Below are 15,484 nucleotides of genomic sequence, written 5' to 3'. Positions count from 1 at the left end.
TGGGGAAGGTTAGTCCTAAGGTTAGTCCTTTGGTATCTAAGAGCTTTTGTGCCTTGTGAATCCGTCCAATAGTGTGGCGCTGCATCAAACTGCCAGGTGCTCCTGGGAGTGGGCTGCGAGAGGTGGTCAGATTGGTGCGTGGTTAATTGGGTTGTTACTAGTCGGCTTTGGGGAGTGGGAGGCCTCAGGCTGAGAGGGTAGTAGTTTGGGTGCTCCATCCCCTTAAGGGGTGTGGAAGAAAGAGGGTTTTAACCTCCAGGGACACTGCTCCGGGTGTAAGGTTAGCTGGTTACCTGGTCAGTTGAGTGTCCTGCTTGCTTGAATGATTATGGGCATCTGTGTTCAAGTGGGATGTGGCTCCAACAGGACCCCAGGTGGCTGAAGGCCACTGATGGTTGGAAGGGGGTGGCATTTCAGATGCTTCCTTCCCTCGAGCCAAGTATGAAAAACTACCTGCTCTATATATGGCTGTTCCGAATTCTGTTTCTAAGCCATGCTACTTGCCTTGCAGCAGCGTGAATAGATTCTGCATTTCACTTGGGGAGCTGGCTGTTGTAGCAAACTTTGTTTAAACCAAACTCCCAGGCTTTGCATTGTGGAGGGTTATGTTGACTTCTGGCCAGAAGTGATTCTGCATTTATTAAGCATAGGTTCTTGGTACAAGTCTGTTTATTAGTTAAAATAGATTACTTCAGGTCGCAGTGCGTGCTGAGCGCATCGGAGATGTTAATGCCAGTCTTCCCTCATACTTGTAGTATGGCAATAGGCAGGTGGTGTATTTAGCTGACTAACTCCTACAAAGCAAGGCACGTTCAGGGCTTATTTGTTTTCAGAGGTACAGCTCGCTGTACCTAAACTCGACATACCAAGGCCATGTTCAGTTTTTGCGGCCTCAGCTGCTCAGTGGTACATGGCACAGCGCTTGGATTTTGGAAAACGGGAGCGACCAGTAGCCTGCGGGCTGCTTAACCGCGCGCTGAGTCTTGGTGGCTCCTGCACTGACAAACTTTCACAACTCATTTTGGGACTTTGTTAGAGACTTTACATTGATCTTCAGCAATGTCTTTGGGAGCTGCTTCCAATGTGGGCCAGCGAGGCAATTACAGGTAAGTGAAATTAAAAAAGGGAACTGATGCAGGTAGTGATTTTTCATATGGACGCAACTGGGGCCAGCCCTTTGGGACCGTGGCCCTAAGCTGTCCCAAAGGGTTGTCACAATGGCTTGGAAGTCACTGGAAGTCTTCCTCGTGGGCTGGTAGGGAGAGGCTTAGTCTGGAGTGAGGTCTTCAGGAAGTAACAGTGTGGGTGCATCCCTTTGTCTGGCATAAAATGCGCATATAGATAGAAGCCTTACACAGAACTGGTGGGGACCTGTACACCGGCTGCACAAGGGGGAGCTCAGAGGGTTTGCGAGAGTGGCTGCTGCAGAATCTGTCTGTGGTGTTTTCCTGGTTTCCCGCTGTTTCTGCAGGGTCTTGACACTGGTTTCATTTCTTGAGCACTAACCTCATCCACAGTTGTGCAGATCATTTTTGCTGCATCTGAAGAAAAAGGAAAATGTAGTGAGAATAGGCAGTTCTGAACCTAGGTTATAGAAAGATTGTGGCACAGCTGCAATTGGTGTTGCTGGGTGATTTAAAGCAAAAGGAAGGAACTTGGAAGTCCCGTTAAAATATTTAAGCTGTTTTGTTTGCAGTCAGTTTGCAGCAGTGCATTCTCCAGCCAGCTTCACAGGCGCTCAGCTGGGCTTTGGCATTATGGACCAGTTGAAGTTGGCGATGAGTCTACCTCACATCGATACCAGTACTGTATATATATTTTAATTAAGCTCGAATCCGTTTAGGTACTTTTCTAGCAAAAGATCCAGGTGTTTCCTTCCTTCCTTCAGCTGCAGTACTTGACGGTTCTGTCCTTTTCCTCCTCCCCCCGCTCCAAAAGTGACACCCTTCAGTGAATCTCTCAACGGTTTACAGCAAAGCTGGAATTTGTTGCATTAAAGAATACCTAATGTTCTCGTGTAGTTTTAGGTTCTCTGTGTGCATGACTGTTCTTTGCATGTGCCCAGTGCGAATCATAGCTTTTGCAGGATGCTCGTCCTAGTTTAAGCACAGGGCTCTGAAAACCTCCGAGCACTGATAATATAGATAGTATATAGCTATAGGAAATGTTCTGCTGATGCAAGAAGCCGTCATTCCTAATGTCTTCAGTTACCTATGAATTTTTGACTGTGATTTGTGTTGAATGCGTTGGGTATTGTAACTGAGTCAAAGGGCAGCCTGATTCTGCAGCGTCATTGGTAATTACACGTAAGTGTATATGGTTTGGATTGGAAAGTGTAAGAAATGCAGGAACAAAGCTGTACTTGCCATTTGGCTGTTTTATTCTGTCATGGATCCTGAAGACCAGGATCAGCAGAAGTCCCTCTCCAAGCTGGAACAGCAAGTAGAGCAGTGGGAAGAAGTACAGGGGGCCGATGATTTCTGGGGTGAAGGCAATCTTGAGGATAGTTGAGCACAGCTGTACATTCTGGCAGCCGGTTTCCATGCACACTGTCCGCCTGCATCTGAAGGAGGAAAAGTTAAACAGATTACAGATTTAATCCACTTTTAAACAATTGAAAAAGAAGCCTGCCCACCTTGCTGTTGTAATGTTTCATGCATTTGTGTGTGCTAAAAGCTGCTTTATCAGGAGCAATACTGGGATCCCTAGAAGGTTTTGCCTCATGCTCCCTTTGCAGTGTGTGGAGACAGAATGCGTTATAAGTGTGGACTTTGTGCTTGATGGTGTTTGGAGGCCTTGTGTCCTGCTCTGGGTTTTGCAGCTTCCTGCAGGGAAGGGATCTGCTTCTGAAGTGAAAAGAGGAGTCTCCCAGATGTGAAGGTAAAAGCGAATAGAAAATAGTGAGGACTAGCGGGCTTCTTACCTGGATTAGGTAGGATGAGAACGGGAAGGAGTGCAAGGTTTCCATCCTGAATCCCTGGGGCTGCAGCTGAATGCACTGACTGGGTTGGGGTAGTTCTCAGCTGAGGAATAATTGTGTTACTTGGAGCTTGGTCTCTGTTGGTATTCTCCAATTTTTAATTTTTTATTTATTTGGTGCTATTAATTCTCTTCCTCCTCCAGCTCCGTTACTGCAAGCAGAGGCTGGTAATGCATGCCTGGCAGGTCACTGGTGACCTTAAGTCAAAACCATCCATCTGCTTGTTCAGTGAACCTTCTACCCCTTCTGTGGTGATCAGGTACCCATGTCAAAAAAGCTGCTCCAGCTGCTCCTTCCCTCTCTGCTGAACTGAGCAGGGGCTGAACTAATTTCTCTCCCCACTCAAGGTGTGGGAGCATTGACTTGGGACCAGCTTATAGTGTGTCTGTTTGTACTCCTAGGGCCCGTTTTGTTTTTACCATGTTTCACCATTGGTCCATAGACCAGAGCTGTCGTACCTCTCTGTTCCTTCTGGTGACAGAGTGAGGGGAGGGGGGAATGGAGGAACATACCGGTCGTTAAGCTTGAAGACTGCGGAGAGAGCATAGCCCAGCAGGAATCCAATAAAAGGCATCAAGGCAGAAGATCCCAGGAGGGAAGGTGAAAAGACGACCATGATACCGCTTCCCATATTGGCCACGGACAGAACAATTATTGCGGCAGATGATAGTAGAAGGACAACCATCCCTGCCTAAAATAAAAGTGGTCAAGACCTGGACAAGAGAGAGATCTCCAGCAAAATTTGGATGGAATTCCCCAGGTGTGTTTTAAAAGTAAGTTTCTACTCCCTTCCTCTTTTGTAGACAAGATAAATGGAAAGCTGGTGTTAGCAGAAAGGAACATGAACCAAGGGTCACCTGGCCAGTGTAGGTCACCTTCTCATGATAGGCTTATAAAGCTTCTTCTGAAACAGTCTAGTCATCACTGCCCTAAGCTGGGTAAAGGAACCTTTGAAGAGCTGTGGTCACCCTGTGTCTGCTATAGCCTGACTCCCAGGTTCCCATGCTTCTTAAAGGTTAGCGATTCCTAATGTCATTTTATCAGGTCTGGTTTTGAGTCTTGGCATCAAATTCTTGTTGTGCTTGGTCCCAGTTTCGAGATGAAGCCTTAGCAAAAGAAACTATGAAAAACAGGTTTATAAAGTTGTTAGTAGCTCTCTGGGTACTGCTAGTAAAGCTCTTGAGTTAGACAATGGTGTAGTTGGTTGTCCAGATTTCCCTTTTGCTGTTTAAATGCCTGATGTACAAAGGCGGCAGGGGGTTGATTCCAGGCATAAGCAGTGATCTAGTGGCTTCTGCTGGATGGATATCTCATTGATGTAAGCAGCAACTTTGTGATGTCGCTTTTGCCCTATGCTAGACCTCTGAGAACAGCGGGGTACATTTGCTTGGTGGTTTTGTGGGTTTTGTTTCTTTGTTTGGGGTTTTTGGTTTGTTTTGAGGTTTTTTTTTTGGTGTGGGGTTTTTTCTTTTTTTAATCTGGTGTCTGCTTTGGTTAGAGCAGTAGTCAGGGGTAGTGCCTATGAGGCTTTTTCGTGCTGCTTATAGCAAAAGAAAATAAAGTTAAAACTGCAGCCAACAAAGGAGAGCAAGATAGGAACTTGCCTACAAAATGTTGTTTGTCTGGAAAAGGTGAAGGACTTCTCTTTGGGCAAATATTTTAATGATTAAAGTGGTGAAGTGGATGTCTTGAGTTCTATCCTCAACCCTTTCATTGATTTGTGGCATGTCTTAAAGAAGTGAATATTTCTGTGCCTTTCTTTTTGAAAGGCAACTAGCACAGGGTACTTCTTACCTTGATGATAAAGCCAGTGTACTGTGGTTTCTTCTCATTCAAGATGATACCGATGGCACAGGGGATTAGCATTAGGACCAGGGAGGTGATTATTCCTTTGTAAGGCACCTTGCCCTCCAAATCACCCTCGTATAGTCCTCCCGAGTAAAGGTACAGAAGCAGAGGCATTAGTCCAATTGCCAGGACCGTTGAGCATGTGGTCATTACAATGCTGAGATGAAGAAAGGACCCTTCAGTAAAAGAATGACACTTCTTTTTATGGAATATGCTCATTTTTCTTACTAACCTGGACACATGGTTTTAATATAAGACTTCACCTTGCTCCTTCCCAACTTATCACTGAGGTCTCCCCATCGCTGTCAGGTTGTATAAGGACATATGAATAGAGAGAGGGGAAGATGACTCAAGTTCTATACCAGCTCAGAAAGGACCCTCATTATGGGTACAGCTCACGTTTCAGAAATTCACAAGTGACACAGCAAGTCATGCTTGATATTTTCCCCCAGATCTTGTTTTATTGCTAGGGTTTGTTGGATTGTGGGGTTCTGCTAGTTCAATATTTCTCACCGATGCAGCCTCTTCAGTGTGCTCAGTTTACACAACTGTATGCTGCTATATGGAAAGATGTAGCAGATAGATGCCATATGTACTGCTATGTGGATGCAAAAAAGTGTTCCTGCACCCATCTCATCAAGATCAGCATGCCACGTGCTTCGCAGAAAGGTACAAAATCCCATTTTATTGTAAAACTGGGACAAATTGGCTCATTGAGCAATATGGGTGCTTTAAAAATATCCTAGACTTAGTATTTCAGTCTTTCACCAGCTTCTTGGAGATTGGTAATGTTGATTAAGCTAGCTTCTGAACCAGTCACATGACTAGATTGGCCTGGGCAATGAACACCTACTCAGCTTTCCTTACCTGAGGTTCATGTCCCCTCTCAGTGCCAGACTAAAGATGTTGGAGAGGTTCCCCCCTGGGCAGCAGCCGCAGATGAGGATGGCCAGGGATTCTGCAGCACCCAGCTGGAAGAGCTTGCCCAATACGAATGCTGTCAAAGGCATGATGCCGTACTGAGCCATTACAGCAATTGCCACACCTTTGGGTTTCCTGAGGTGAGCTGTGATCTTGGCTATCTCCATCATACACCCCAGAGATACCATGATGACAAAGAGGACCACAATAAGGATCACATTCAGGGCTTTGTCCGTGGCCTGCTGGCTAAATGCAAATGGTGGTGCTACACTGATCGAGGCGGTGTTCTGTGTGAGACTTGGGGTCCAAAGCTCTGGGCTCTCAAAGGCACCTTTGGTCTTGTTCATCCTGCTGAAGAGCTGAGAGGTCCCTTCTTCTGTAAGTGGCTGGGAAGGTGAGGAAGGGATTGATTGAGAAGTCCAAATAACATCAAATTAACGCAAGCAAAACATGAGCTGTCTTTCAGGAAACCACTCTTACTGTTTAGTAGCTGTTGAAACAGAAATCCATGTTTTGAGCAATCAGCTGTGAACCCCGTTCCCTTCAGGAATACATTGTGCAGTTTGTGTATCTTCTGCTCTGGTCTCCCACCTTTTCCAGTGTCTGCTCTCACTGTGAGAATGTGGGCATAGCTGATGAGAATGAGAGGGAGGCTTGTTCAAAACTAATAAAGATGGGCACTTCATACAAGGGAAAACAAACCAGAAGAACTCGCATCCACAAGATACTTCTGAGGCCAACCCTTAAAAATGTGATGCATCCACAGTACTTTATTTTTAACAAAGATTATAAAATGCTTACGCTTCTGGTCATAGATCAATCTCTCGATAGGAGAGCTAAGATGAAACTTCCTCCATGGATGAGTAGTTTCTCTAGCAAACTCTTAGAGGCCTTCATGTCTCCCTTCCTTCAAAACATTATTCCCTTCTTAGCGTTGAGAGGAGGTTCTGCGTGGCAGTAGTCTCAACTGACCTGTGCAGTGCAAAGCTGTGCTTGCTGCAGCGCGGCAGTGTTGCTTCAGGAGCTGAGGTGCCCTGCACCATGACAGGTGAGGGGCGCAGGCATTGCCTGAGCTCTCCAAGCAAAGCCAAATAGGCAGCTTTTACCCACCCCAGACTGGTACCTGCCTTGTGCTTTTAGTACAAGGCTGCACTGGCCAACACGTGCACAGAGCTCTGGTTTGCAGGAAAACAGGAGCCGGGCAGCTGGTGCTTGGGCAGGAAAAGAGAGAGAGAGGTGGTTGGCAAAGATTGTTCCTCTAGCTGCTGCAGAGGTGACTTCTGCTCATCCCCCCACTGCTCCCTGTCCCTGGCTGTACATGGGACGTGCTTCCCTGGGTCTGCCATGCTGGGCAACGGCACGTTGCCTGCCTCATCCCCAGGTGCCACACTGCCTGACCCCTCTATGCGTTTTGCCTTCACTAAAGGCATTTATTGCCTTCGACTTGAGCCAACCCCGAGGTCCAGCATGGGTTTCTAGAAACACACAGAGCTGAACGCATTAAACTAGAGCAAAGTGAATGCCATTACCTTACACGCCTGTGGATTTGACTGTAGGAGGCTTCGGTGAGATTACCCGCTGCTCCATTCCTTCCTGGCCAAGCTCAGTGAGCGATAGCATTCTTCAGTCCTTCTTCAAGGAAATCTTTCTCCCTTGGCAAAATCTTGTCCTCTGCTTGCAGAATATGAAGCCTGGGTCTAAAAGAGCCTTTTAGAAAGGGAAGTTGTTATATGACAGTTATGTGATAGGACTGCAGTCTTTTTCTCTCTGGTACAGGACTGGGGAAGGGATTTTAACCAGAGAGACTTGCTGCAATATGGCCAAGCTCTAATCCCTTTGCTGAAGGGCATTATAATACTGCAGTAACGTGTCCATCGCTCCTATTCATCTGGGAGCTCAGCAGGCTCAGCCTCTCCAGCCCCATTGCCTGGAAACGCTGCTGGCAACAGGCAGGAATGCCGGAGCTGTTCCTTCCCACTTTGGTTGGGAACTTTGTTTTCCAGGCTGGCAGCCAGGACGGAAAAGCACCGTCAGCTCCGGAGCCCAGCACGGGCATTCCCCATCGGGCAGGGAGGAGCGGTGCCCGCAGCAGCGCGGGACAGAGCTGTGCTGGCCGCTCCTGGCGGCTCCGCGTGTCTGTGCCTGCGGCTTCTCCTGCACCCTTGTGAGCGCCACGCCGCCACGCTTGGGGACAAGGGCCCTTCCCCGTAAATTGCACGTGGTGCTTGGAGACCTCTCTGTTGGCGTGGTGGCAAAGAATACTGCCCAGCATCATCGCTGGGGCGCTGGCTAAGCAAGTGGGAGGAGGTGGCCTGCCGTACTGACTGTATTTCGTTTTTCCTTGGGCATTTCCAGGCACAAGCAAGGGCTGCCCAACTAGCACGTGGGCAAGGCCCATAGGAATTAGGAGAAAACGCAGGGGCAAAGCCCACAGCAACTCCTTCTCTCTTTCCCTCCATCCCTCCTGTTTTTTCTCCTGCACATCCCTAGCCTTCCTGAGGAAATGCTTCTTTTCACTGTGTTTGCCTTTTAGCTGTACACTGAATTTTGTCAGAAGATGCGAGAAGGGTCAAGTCAAACAATTAAGCATTTTTAAAGCTTAGTCAATGCACGGACCTCCCCACAAGCTCAGTGCAGCTCAGGGTTTTCAAATGACAACATTGTAACGCTCTCACTCTTTGTCTTTGCAGGGCTGTAGAAGAATGTTTCAACTACCCCAGTAATTAAAAAAATGCCTGCTAGTTGTTTGCTCATCAAGCATTCCTGCTGGTTCCCAGTAGTTAACACAGGAAATGCCACAGGAGCCACGGGAGAGACTGGTCAAGAGAAGCAGAATAAATTAGGATCATTATTTCACCCTGATTCATGCTGGGACATCCAGTTGTTTTACACAGGCACTGCAGCCGGGGGTTTGCGTTCAGACATGGCCAAAGAGCCGCATCTCAGCTCTAAAGCCACCGCTTGCTGCGGTGGGAGCTGGGACCACCGAGGAGCGTGACTGGAGGAAGGAGCAGTGGGGCCCCGGTGGCGCACGGCACGCTGCTGGTAGCCCGCGACGGGCTGCTCCTGACCTGATGGCCACGTCATCTACCTCGGCTCAGAGGAGGCTTTGGCCTCGGAGGAGCCGCCTGCTCATCAAAGAGCCCCTAGTTTCATCCTTGGGCAAAGCGTGCCTTTTCCTTCTTTTGACCATTTTCTAGGCTCAGTTCTTAAAAGGTAAGTTTCTAGATGTTCTTTAAATGGTCTTTTTTTCCCGCCTCATGCCCCAAATATCCTCGTCAAACAGCTTGCTCCCAGCGCGAAGGCCTTTGCCTGTGCCCTTGCTCTGTGTAAAGCCAAGGAGCTTCCTGAAAGGGCCTGCACAGCTCGTGCCACTTGAGGGCAGTGGTTGCATGCCCAGAGCCTGGTTGCTCTCTGAGGATAAAAGACCTCATAAAACAACAAAGTCTCACCATAGGTGCCATCGCTTAGATGGTTTTTATTAAGTCAGATCCTCCAAAATTCAGAGATACACAAAAGGCATCGCAGGATGCTTGACAAACGTGAGGCATTAAAGGAGATATTTAAAGGAGATACAAGTTTGCAGACTTCCTGTTGGAGTGCAAAATGAGCTGTGTTGTGGACTTTTTTTTGGGGGGTTTTTTGGTTTTGTTTGGTTTTTTTAAAGACCCCGAAGGAGTCAGTGTTTCATGCTTTCATATTGCAGCCTCATAAATTCACTGGATAAATATGCAATGGCTCACGTGCCCCTTTCACTGGCGGGGAACTGAGGTCCAGTTTTCCAGTTTGCAGCTGGGATTGTCATTTCTTCTGTGTTTTTACAGAATTCAGTGTAACTCAAGCTCAGCCCAGTTGTTACCCAAAGGCCATACTTCAGCAGACAATGCCTGATAAGAGCAGTGGTGACTTGATTTGTGCCAGACTTCATGCTATGTTGGCCCACAATCTGAGACCAGACCTTGGCATCTGGTGCCCGTATTTTGCTCAGGTAAGGTTTTCTCACTGTACGGTTATGTGCCTGGCTAATCAATTTGCTCATTTCTGTGGGCTTTTGAGGCAATTTGCCCACCACAGCCCTGCCCACATGGTGGGTACTGCGCTGGAGTGTCTATCAGGGGGTTGAAGAGGGAGGGCTTCTGCAGGGACGGTCACAACTTGTCACGACTTGTACCAGCTGGGGCTCCCCCACACCACAGTTTTGGTCCTATCCATGGTTTTTTTACTTTTGTCATCATTTGAGGATGCAGCCCAGTGAGCCCGCTGCAACAGGGTCAGAAACGAGAACAAATTGGACAAGCTTGTCTTGACATGCAAACCACTCATCACCTGGTGTGGAGCAATCTGGGCACAAGCTGGGCACGTACTCTTGGCCAGGGCAGCTGTAGCCTGATGCCACAGTGATGGCCACACTCCCCTCTCCTCACCCCTGTGCCAGGTGCCATCATGTTGCTATGCCAGCTCCGTATTGGGGATGGCTACCACCTGCTGTGCCACGGTGAAGGGGCACATCTGGAGTGGGACAGGGCAAAGGCGGCTGGAGAGGCTCCTCCAGCTCTGCACCGTCCTGCTGGCTGCCTGCAGCAGGGCTGGAAGCCCTGCCATGATACCGGCAGCACACCCTGGAGACCTCCCGCAGCTGCCGGAGATGGGCAGCAGAGCGATCCATGGTTCACTGCCCAGCTGTGTCTGCTGCAGCACCCCGGCACGGATGGGGGCCCCATCCCATCACCCCACATCGGGGCGGCTGGGACCGTGCGCGCCTGCCTTCCTGCTGGCAGCCGTGCCCTGTCCCCCACCGCCGGGCGTTCGCTGGCTCCCTGCCCTGGCAGCACTACTCTTTTAGCGGTTCTGAGTGCAGACAGGAGCCAAAGTTGTTTTTATTTATTCAAATCCTGTTTAGCACCATCAGGCTTAAAAATCCCATGACTACCCCCTTATATAATTTTGTTTGATAGGAAAATAATTAATTTTGCAATTAAGCTCTGCCCAGAACAAATGATGTAAGAGCACTCCGTATGGGCTAAATTAGTGCCTGCTGAGACACAGCGCCAGCATCTGTCTGGTTTAGTGACACTTATTTTAAACAGCCAGAGGAGGGGATAGTGCACCCTCCTGTGATTTTACTGAGGGCTTCATCCCAGCCAGAGACCCGGAGAGGACTTGGCAGTTTCAGCTGCAGCACACTCTGGTTGGTCAGCAGTGAAAAATGAGCTTACTACGATGCCTCTTTTCCGTTTTAGGGAAGTGATTTTAAATTTGACCTTGCTGGCCAGGTGGGCATTGCTTATGCCTTGAGCAGCGGTGGGGAGCTCTGGAGAAAGGAAAGCCACTCTCAAGAGCATGAGTGAGGCACTTCAGCCAGAGGCCAACGTTTCAGTACCTGGCCTCTTCCTCCTAACTTCTAGAGCGAGGCTTTCCACCAGCATCGTGAAGTGCCAAAGGGCCTTGGTGGCAGGGAAGGGTCCTGCCCCATCCTTTCAGTGGTGTTACTGTCACTCCACTTCCTGAGAGGAGTGATTTTTACGGTTAGCAAACACAGGTTGGCGTGGATGTCTGGCTGCTGTGATGGCTGCTGGGTTTCCTCTAAAGTGCCTGTAGCAGCCAGTGCAATGTGGTGATATGTGGGAGAGGCTCTGTTTTCCCTTGTCGGGGAGCAGGCTGCAGGTTTGGGGTAGAAGCCCCTGCTGATGGGAGGGGGGCCCTTGCATGGGTTGAGGGGAGCACTGGGGGCAACCCACATTCCCAGATACAGAGGGTGGTTCTGGCTTTTGCCCTTGCTTGCAGGAAGGGTGTCAGCATGGTACTGGAGCAGGTTCATCTTGAGGGTGGACTTTTTTTGGAGGGAACTCCACAGAAGGAAGTGTGTTCATGTCCGTGATGCTTATTTTTCCTTGTAGAAAAAGAGATATTGTTTATTGTCTATTGTAGTCACTTGTTAACTACATAATTAGTGGGTCTAGTTAATCTTGACTGTTTCATTTCCTTAGGGACCAGATGTCAAAGACAGCTTCATAAAAATTTGACAGCTTAAGTTTCCTTGAAACTTTGGTAAAATGCTGTTGGCAGGCCAGCAGGACCTTCCTTAAGCCTGTTACCGATCCATACAGCCTTGACTATTGCTCTTAGCTTCATGGGAGAAACGAGCCTTGTCTGCTGTTCTTCTGACCTTTGCAGGGTGATGACTATTCAGAAAATGCTATGTTCTCTCTGGATCAGGTGAGAAGCCCCTTTGGCATGAGCTTGGGAGAGCTGATATGAGCAGCAGAAGGTTCCCTAGTCCCTCGCCCAGCTTTCAGCTGTGCATGCTGTACACCTGTGAAGGACAATTGCACCTTGAGCTGAGGTAAGTGTGTTTCATTTGTATCAAAGCTTACCTTTTAAAATAATTTCATTGGGTAGATTGTGCTCGATTTCTAACTCTGTGGCTTAAACTGTTCTATTAGTGACATGAACTAGCCCTCCTTTCTACATGAGGAATATGAAGATTTAATAAAGGAGACGGCTAGGAAAGTGAGAAGTAAGAAATAGGTGATCAGGAACAGCCAGGGATTACTGAAGGAGTCCAAGACCCTTACAAAAAACCACGGGGAGAACCAGGAGGTCTATGAGAAGGCAGACTTACCACCCAGTCTTTCCCCTCCTGTTGCTTCCCAAGCTCCCATCTGAAGTGCAGCCAAATTGCCTTGATAAGGGAAAGAAATCTCCATGTCAAGGAGAAGGCATGGAAACTACTGCCAGAGTTTAATCTTAGAAATCAGTTCCCAGGTGGCTGTGTGGGAGACTTCTCCAGCAGGCGCAGAGCAGCAGTGCAGCAGAGCCACTCAACTCCATGCCTGCATGCAAGGGCTCAGTGGGAGAGCTGGGGATTCCCTTGCAGCATGTCCACAGTGCCAGAAGAGAGCATCCCATGCTCCCCAGTGCATTTGCAGGTGTCAGTAGGATGCCAGCAAAGCCTAGGTCTTGACACAACTCTGGAGACCATCCTTGAGCTGCTGAGACAATGCTCCAGCTAGCAACCAAGCAGCTTTAGTGGTCTGGAAGCTTTAATCCTCACCTGCAAATCAGTTTGGGTAAATTACCTGTCAACGTGCTGACACCCATATCCTCTTGTCCCACCACTCTGTTGTGATGCCTTCAGCCACCATCCATCTCAGCATGAGGAGGAAAAATCTCTTTTTTGTAAACCAAAAAGAAAAAACATGATTTAAGTAATGCAGTTTAAAACAGAGCTATGTTTAAGTGCATACCTGACCTTGTAGGACCAAGCTGACACTTTGGAGTTACAGGGCTACAGGAGGAAAACTGTGCTGCCACTGTGGAGCCCGTAGCTTTGCCAGGTTCTTCTCTGGTCCTTCGGCATCCTTGCTTCACTGACTGCGGTGCCTGGAAGTGACCTTGTCTCACTTCTCTCTTCCTCTTGTGGTTACTCATGGACTCTGCAGAGAAGCTGTAGACTGTGCATATTAGAAGGTCAGACTTCTGTCTCTCCCGCAGGCGTGTTAGGAGCTTCAAGAAGAGGACATGGAAGCTTGCTTAGGAGCAAAGAGCTCCCCGAGAGGCAGAAGGGGCTGCAGCAGCCAGACTGCACTTGTTCATGAGGCTCAGGACCAAGAAAGTCGTTGAGGGGATGGCTGGTGTTGGTCTAGATCTTGCTCCCTGCTTTATCACCATATCCTGCGTGGGAAAAGCAGTGGGGAAAGATCCTGAAACAATCCGAGCTTAGTAAGAGATGACCATAGCACATTCTTGCTACAGAAGGGTTTTCTTTTAAGCCTGCTTCAATTCTCAGGAGCCCCAGAAAGGCTGGTGTGAAAGCCCAGCTCCCGGAGCACACCGGGGAGCCCTGAGTGTGCCAGCCCGAGGGAGCACCCCGAGCAGGCATGGGGGACAGCAGGGCTTCACAAAGCAGCACTGCAGCTGAGGTGGGGCACCTGAAACCATGTCCCAAGGGGTGTTTGAAGCCTGGCCAGCCCTGGGTCAGTCCTGGACTACTGGCCAAGCTCTTGCATAATCCACAATCAATCAGTGGAGTAATCCTAAATACACATCTGGGTGTACAGCAGTACTAGGATATGGTCACCTGTTTGTTTACAGGGCAAGCTCTGTGGGCACTCAGTGATGTGGTTATGCCACTGCTTTTTAGTTTGGATTTGGGGGGACTTTTGGTCTTTTTTTCCCCCACTTATTTTGTTCCCTTTTTCTTCAACTTGCACCCATTGAGATGGGACCCTGATTCAGCCTGAAGAGACAGGCTGTGCAAAGCTTATGGTGCTTGCCTGCAGATGAAGAGAGCTGAACCTATTTCCTTGCTTACCCCTGCTGTAGGACAGAGGCAAGCAAATTCCTGCCTCTTCTCCACCATCCTGCTAAAGTCCTGTTGCCTTGTGCCTGAACTGAGCCATTGGCCTTTCTGCGTGGTGCAGATGGACCATGAAAAGTTCCAGAGGACTGCTGAAAAACCTTTGCTTATTTGTGTGCTTTACCCATCTGCCTTCACCTTTTGCAGCTCCTTAGGCCCACATGGGCTGAGGTCTGCTGAGAGCAGCATCTCCAGGCAGCTGGATCCCGGTCTAGGCACCAAACGTATTCCTTGTCCTCCTGGATGTTTTGCTGAGTTTCTGGGCTGGTGGAAACCTTGTGGCTTTGAGTTCCACTGATGCATTAGGCACCACTGTCTTTTGGTTATTGGCGTTCCTGTGGTCAGCCCCTGTGCTCAGGCTTGTCCAAGTACTCGGTCAACGGCGAGCCAAACCCAGCAGCGCAATGCTTGTGTCTTGCTTTAATTAGAGTAGGACATGATTATTAGTGGCATGTTTTATTTCCATTTGTTCATTCTGACAGCAACCAAAGGAAGCTATTATCGCTACAAAAGGATGTTTCAGCAAGTGTTACGGTAAATAAAGCTAACAGGATCAGTGCAAAAGAGGGTATTACATTCTCTTAAGGGCAGCAATCAATAATTAGGCTGTTACAAGCCAGATCTTTTGAAAAGGCACCATAGTGACTCTCATGTGTGTGCACGAGTGTGTGCACTCACATCAGCCTTTAATCTTGGAGGATCACCGAGCTCTTTACAGGCTGATATATTTACCACAGTCTATCTGCCCCATGACACAGGTATCTCTGTGAAGACATATGGCAGTTCTTTAAGAGCCTTTGGAGATGAAGAAAGTAAGTTGGATTGCACCCACCTGCCCCTTTTGGGCATTAAGTTTCTGTATGGATCAGGCTAAAAATGGAGGAAGGTCAGATCTGGGTTTGACCTTGGATAACGTTTCCCAACCTTCCCTGCTCCATGAACAGCAGCAAACCCTGAGCACACAACATGCTCTTGGAAACTGTGGTCCTCTGGTCCCCTTCGCCTGGGACAGCAGCCTCAGTTTTGACTCTTTTGCAGCCCTTGGCTGCAAGCAACATTGCTCTCAGAGGCGAACTGTCACTGAAGACCTGCTCTTCATGCTGGCAAATAAAGTACTTAAGCAATGTGATGTTTGTTGAAACAGCAAAATATCTTCTAAAAGTTTTTTGCGCAACACTGGAAAAGAAATGTTAAGAGACTGCAGGGTGTTCATTCTTGAGATCTCCAGTATTTCCTATTCTCCTCATTTTAGTGTAAATCTTTTGATCTTTGCTGTTTGCCCCAAAGCTGTGGGCATTAGGTGAGCTTCTCAACTTTATTTTATAATAAAAATGTAGAAGTTTGTAGCCCTCAGGGATTTGGAGAAAAGTTTGAAA

The 15,484-nt window shown here is 48.4% G+C and overlaps 1 protein-coding gene across 1 annotated transcript; it reads right to left on the bottom strand.

The window, feature by feature from the left end:
* Positions 1 to 1,507: 1,507 nt before the first annotated feature.
* Positions 1,508 to 7,583, bottom strand: SLC10A1 (solute carrier family 10 member 1). Its single transcript, XM_054826534.1, has 7 exons — positions 7,279 to 7,583; positions 6,230 to 6,381; positions 5,696 to 6,135; positions 4,775 to 4,985; positions 3,493 to 3,671; positions 2,363 to 2,563; positions 1,508 to 1,541 (listed from the first exon to the last, which is right to left on the bottom strand). The coding sequence occupies exons 3-7, from the start codon at positions 6,094 to 6,096 to the stop codon at positions 1,508 to 1,510; spliced, it is 1,026 nt and encodes a 341-aa protein (XP_054682509.1). The 5' UTR covers positions 6,097 to 6,135; positions 6,230 to 6,381; positions 7,279 to 7,583.
* Positions 7,584 to 15,484: the final 7,901 nt, after the last annotated feature.

Source organism: Grus americana, chromosome 5, assembly GCF_028858705.1.
Source record: "Grus americana isolate bGruAme1 chromosome 5, bGruAme1.mat, whole genome shotgun sequence".
In the NCBI taxonomy this organism is placed as follows: Eukaryota; Metazoa; Chordata; class Aves; order Gruiformes; family Gruidae; genus Grus; species Grus americana.
The sequence above is the reverse complement of the archived record's forward strand: the minus strand, read 5'-3'. Positions and strand labels throughout refer to the sequence as shown.

Excerpts from the sequence above, each read along its gene's own strand:
- SLC10A1 (XM_054826534.1), bottom strand. The coding sequence starts at position 6,096 with ATGAACAAGACCAAAGGTGCCTTTGAGAGCCCAGAGCTTTGGACCCCA. Across the intron at positions 3,672-4,774 it reads ACACTGGCTTTATCATCAAG|GCAGGGATGGTTGTCCTTCT; the intron begins GTAAGAAGTACC and ends CTTTTATTTTAG. Across the intron at positions 1,542-2,362 it reads ATAAAACAGCCAAATGGCAA|ATGCAGCAAAAATGATCTGC; the intron begins GTACAGCTTTGT and ends CTTTTTCTTCAG.